This window comes from Triticum urartu, chromosome 6A (genome assembly GCF_056163025.1).
Source record: "Triticum urartu cultivar PI428250 chromosome 6A, HENAU_Tu73, whole genome shotgun sequence".
In the NCBI taxonomy this organism is placed as follows: Eukaryota; Viridiplantae; Streptophyta; class Magnoliopsida; order Poales; family Poaceae; genus Triticum; species Triticum urartu.
Window position 1 is genome coordinate 111,198,036 of NC_141878.1, and position 5,454 is coordinate 111,203,489.

Sequence of the window (5,454 nt, forward strand, 5' to 3'; positions counted from 1 at the left end):
GGTGGTTCTCTTGAAGATGCTCTACTAGTTCATCATTCTTCATTCTTTTCCTTCCCCGGTGGATTCAAATCAAGCGTTATTGATCATATCTTTTTCCTCGTTTCAAATACCTTCTCATGCCGGCAACCATAGGCGTGTAACACGCAGAGGTAGCTCCGACACACGCTCCTCCGACCCCTGGTTCCTATAAAAGGGCACTCGTGAGCTTCCTCGTCCCAAAGCAAGCAAGCAGCCTGAGCGCTAGTAGATCGATCAACTAGCCAGCCAAGGAGCGGAGTGAGAGCGTGAGGAAGATGTTCGGGTGGATGACGCCGCCGCAGCTCAAGGGGAAGGTGGTGCTCATGCGCAGGAACCTCCTCGACTTGAACCACTGGCAGCAACCCCTCAGCCACGACACCTGGGACGAGGTCACCACCAAAGGCGTCACCTGCCAGCTCATCAGCTCCACCGTCGCCGACCCCAGTAAGGAACATCCAAGAGCATCCATCCATATCCTATGTGTTTATATTTACGGGATTGTTAAATCTCAGTTGACTGAGACTTTCATGCAAAAAAATTCTTTTTCCATTTTGCATATTCTATCACTTGATTCAGACTTTATTAAATCTCATTCGACTAAGATCTAATAACCCCCTCATATTTAACAAGAGCATATTACTTTCTTTCCCGGAATAGAGGGGAAAAAAGACGTCAATACACATATGAAGTTCCCCCATGGGGTGACCCGAACGAACGATAATTCCCCTGTCAGTTAGGAAGGAACGAACGTTTTAGTTTGCTAAAAAGAACACTCCAATCAAATGCTCTAAAATTGTCATGCGAAAACAGATAAAATGGCCATACCGTTGTATAAGGATTTGCCATTTCAAAGTAAAAATTGTCATGTTGTATAAAAGCATTGTCAGCAAATTGCTTATGCTGCGGCAGAGTAATTTCCATGAGTTTTCAGGGGTTTGTCATGGTTGCAATATATATGCAGAATTTCAGTCTAAAAAGAATGCTCAGAATATGCCATGCCGGCTGCAGGGAAATTGCCATGTTACATCAACAACAAAAAATAAAAATTTGCAATGATGTAAACATAGAAATTGTCGTCCCTAATGATTGCTTAGAAGGATGCGTGAGAGCGAACGATTTGCACAATGGATGCAACGAAAAGAACTTGGTCTCTGCAGCGATTGATACACACATCCTTCATTTATGTATAGCTAGAACCCCCCCCCCCCCCCCCACCCACAAAGTGATTAAGCAAGCTAACGATCGCATGGATGGATGCAGATGACGAGAGTGGCACCAGGGGTCTCTTGGGCGAAGAGGAGCGGGTTGAACACTGGGTGCTCCACTTGCCCCCGATCAACCACGGCGATACCACCTACGATGTCACCTTCGACTGGGACGTGAAGAAGCAAGGCATTCCTGGCGCCGTCATCGTTCGAAACTACCACGCCACCCAGTTTCTCCTCAAGACCATCACCATCGACGACGTCCCCGGCCACGCCGGCCCCATCGTCTTCGTCGCAAACTCATGGGTCTACAACACCAACAAGTACCACTACGACCGAGTCTTCTTCACCAACGACGTAAGTGTGCTCGCTTAGCTCTAGCTGGACATATTAATGTATGAGTATCATGAACATTTAACCTTTCTCATTTATATAAAATAAGTACCCCGCTACAAATCTAACGTTAGATTTTTTGACATGACAAATCGAATGTTTTTCATGGCAAATTATGTTATGCGAGGATGACAAGTTTATTTGACGAGCATGGCAAATGCGTCTCAATTCATTTTTTGTCATCAAACTGTCATGCCAAAAATTAAATTTGTCATCATCGCACCAGTATAAATTGCCATAGAAACATTAGATTTGTTATGCCTAAAAATTCGACGTTAGATTTTTAGTGTTTCTATGAAAATAAAAGGAGGATAAACACCGACTTCCTGGTCAGACCATGAACAATTAATAAGTGAACTGAACAAGCATGACATGCAATGCAGACGTACCTGCCAAGCGAGATGCCGATGCTGTTGCAGCCGTTCCGGGAGGACGAGCTCCGGATCCTGCGAGGGGATGACCCCAGGCAGAAGAACGGCGCCTATGAGGAGCACGACCGCGTCTACCGCTACGACCTCTACAACGACCTCGGCGATCCAGACCACAAGAACCCTCGCCCCACCCTCGGCGGCCCCGACAGCTTGTACCCATACCCGCGCCGAGGCCGCACCGGCAGGAAGCCCATGGTGACCGACCCCACGTGCGAGAGCAGGAACGTCTTGCCTGTGCTCCAACAGTTCTATGTCCCCCGCGACGAGAACTTCAACCACGTCAAGAAAGCCGACTTCACGGCCTACCTCATCAAGGCCATCTCCGGCGGCATCCTCCCCCTCCTCCGCCAGCAGTTCGACTCCGTCTCGCCGCGCGAGTTCGACGACTTCGAGGACATGTACAAGCTCTACGAAGGCGGGCTTAAGATCCCCGACATCCCCGCCCTGGACGAGCTGTTCAAATCGTTCCCGCCGCTGAGGAGCATCATGCCGGCCGGCGGGGACTTCCTCCTCAAGATGCCCATGCCGCATGTCATCAAGGAGGACAAGCTCGCGTGGCGGACGGACGAGGAGTTCGCCCGGGAGATGCTCGCCGGCCTCAACCCACACATCATCACCCGCCTGAACGTGTTCCCTCCAAGGAGCACGCTTGAGGGGTACGGCGACCAGACGAGCAAGATCACGGTGGAGCACATCCAACACAACCTCGGCAAGCTCAATGTTGACAAGGCAATCGACGCCAAGAGGCTCTTCATCCTAGACCACCACGACAACTTCATGCCTCACCTGCTAAAGATCAACAGCCTCCCAAACACATTCGTCTACGCCACCAGGACGCTGCTCTTCCTGCAAGACGACGGCACTCTCAAGCCAATCGCCATCGAGCTCAGCAAGCCCCTACTTAACGACCTCGGCACCAAAGTGGTCGGCGCCGACAGCAAGGTCTACACGCCCCCCTCCAGTGGCTCGGAGTCGGAGAGGGCTGTCCAGGACACCATCTGGCAGCTGGCCAAGGCCTACGCCGCCGTGAACGATTCCGCGTGGCACGGCCTCATCAGCCACTGGCTCCATACGCACGCCGTCATCGAGCCATTCGTGATCGCCACCAACCGGCAGCTCAGCGTCACGCACCCCATCCACAAGCTCCTGCAGCCACACTACCGCGACACCATGACCATCAACGCCCTGGCACGCCAGGTCCTCATCAGCGCCGGTGGCTTCTTCGAGATGACCGTCTGTCCAGGTGAGCACGCACTGAGAATCTCCTCTGAAGTCTATAGGAACTGGAACTTCACCGAGCAGGCACTGCCGGTAGACCTGATCAAGAGGGGTGTGGCGAAGGAGGACACGGAGAGCCCGTGCGGAGTGTCGCTGCACATCAAGGACTATCCGTACGCGGTGGATGGGTTGGCCGTCTGGTCGGCCATCGAGACTTGGGTTGACGAGTACTGCAGGATCTACTATCCCTGTGATGACGTGCTTCGGTCCGACGTCGAGCTACAGGCATGGTGGAAGGAGGTGCGTGAGGTCGGCCATGGCGACATCAAAGACCAGCCCTGGTGGCCCAAGATGACAACCTTGAACGAGCTCGTCAGGTCATGCGCCACCATCATCTGGATCGCCTCTGCGTTGCATGCCGCCGTCAACTTTGGCCAGTACTCGTACGCCGGCTACCTCCCCAACCGTCCGACGGTGAGCCGACGGCAGATGCCGGAGCCGGGCACCAAGGAGTACAAGGAGGTGGAGACTGACCCAGACCTGGCCTTCATCCACACCATCACGAGCCAGCTCCAAAGCATCATCGGAGTGTCCGTGATCGAGGTCCTGTCCAACCACTCCTCCGACGAAGTCTACCTGGGGCAGCGCGATGAGCCAAAGTGGACATCAGATATCAAGGCGAAAAAGGCGTTCGAGGACTTCAGCCAGAAGTTGATCGACATCGAGAAGAGAATCATGAACATGAACGCGAATCGTCAACTCAAGAACCGGAATGGGCCAGCAAAATTCCCCTACATGCTGCTCTACCCCAACACATCTGACATCGATGGTGAGAGCGCCACCGGGATCACAGCCAAGGGCATCCCCAACAGCATCTCCATCTGATCAATGTTATGACGTTATGTTATTGTTGTATATTTCCCATTGCAAATAAGGAACGCTGCATGTGCACGTTCATGTGTGGCCAGAAGCGTGCTCGTTCACGTTGTGGCAAGTTGTGTTTATTTCCTATTGATGAAGCGGTTTTGGCCGCAATACAAAGCCCGTGGGATGGCACGGATGAAGGGTTGTGGTCGGCCAGTGTGTTGAGCTGGACCGTATATATGTTGAATATAAAGCAAGCGTGTGTTTATTTGCCTGTCTACTTGTCTACTGATTTTGAATTTGACATTAATTAGTCAGATTTTCTTCATAACGACACATGTTGATGATTTGGCTGGTGTCGACCACTTTTTCCTCTGAAGTTTATCGTTTTGTCTCTTCTCTCTGTTTTTAGATGTTTTCATTTTTGCTCCTACAAGGCAAAATATTTGTTCGTGGCAACCATAATTTTTGTTCATTTTTTCTCTTTAGATGGTAACTTTTGCTCATATTACTTCCCTTCTTCGGTTCAGCACCGCTTTGTTCATGGTATTATGATTTTCTGTGTGATATTGTGTCCATGCTAGTTGTTCCTTGCTCTATAAATTTTGTTCACGTCTGTGATGATTTTGGTTCAAATTAATTTTTTTTAAATCTAATCTTGGCACATGCCCAATTTATGCAGCGAGTTTTAATGCAGCTCCTCCCATGTAGGAACAAAGATGTACATATGTGGGAACCCTAGCTCCCGCGACGTGCGCGTCACGGGACGTAAACCTAGCCGTCGCCACCGGGGATCCCCCTCCCTTCGGGGCTAAGTAAAACAGATAGTTCGTACTTTGGATACGGCTCGGCGTATCACTACCAGAATTTACCCAATTGTCGACGGCCAAATCTATGCCGACGGCCCCCGTCGGCATCGACGGATCTATCCCGACGGCCCAGGCCAGGCCGTCGGTGTAGGAAAGCCGTCGGCATACATCCACCTATGCCGACGGGGGCCGTCGGCACAGAAGGGCCGTCGACATCCCAATAAATATGCCTACGGCGACCGTCGGCATAGAGGATGCCTTCGGCATATCTGTGGGCCCGACTGCCCGGGCGGCGATATCCTTTGACGGCGTGAAGCCTACGCCAACGGGGCCTAACGGTGGCCGTCGGCATATCTGCCACGTCATCGATCCGCGTGATTTGCCACGTCAACGATCCGAAACGCTCACCAGTCCGTGGGGTGGCATATCTATGCCGACAGCCTTGCCGTCGGCATAGGCTTGGCCCATGGACGGTGCCACGTCATCGATCCGCGCCATATGCCACGTCATCGATCC

The 5,454-nt window shown here is 51.8% G+C and overlaps 1 protein-coding gene across 1 annotated transcript; it reads left to right on the forward strand.

Moving 5' to 3' along the window:
• Nucleotides 1–205: 205 nt before the first annotated feature.
• On the forward strand, nt 206–4,403 carry LOC125515877 (putative linoleate 9S-lipoxygenase 3). The gene is made up of 3 exons (XM_048681367.2): nt 206–462; nt 1,279–1,580; nt 2,000–4,403. The coding sequence occupies exons 1-3, from the start codon at nt 294–296 to the stop codon at nt 4,148–4,150; spliced, it is 2,622 nt and encodes an 873-aa protein (XP_048537324.2). The 5' UTR covers nt 206–293; the 3' UTR covers nt 4,151–4,403.
• The last annotated feature ends 1,051 nt before the right edge of the window (nt 4,404–5,454 follow it).

Bases quoted from the DNA above. Each gene is read 5' to 3' on its own strand.
- LOC125515877 (XM_048681367.2), top strand. From the start codon at position 294: ATGTTCGGGTGGATGACGCCGCCGCAGCTCAAGGGGAAGGTGGTGCTC. The intron at 463-1,278 runs GTAAGGAACATC...GGATGGATGCAG, and splicing joins CTCCACCGTCGCCGACCCCA to ATGACGAGAGTGGCACCAGG. The intron at 1,581-1,999 runs GTAAGTGTGCTC...CATGCAATGCAG, and splicing joins GAGTCTTCTTCACCAACGAC to ACGTACCTGCCAAGCGAGAT.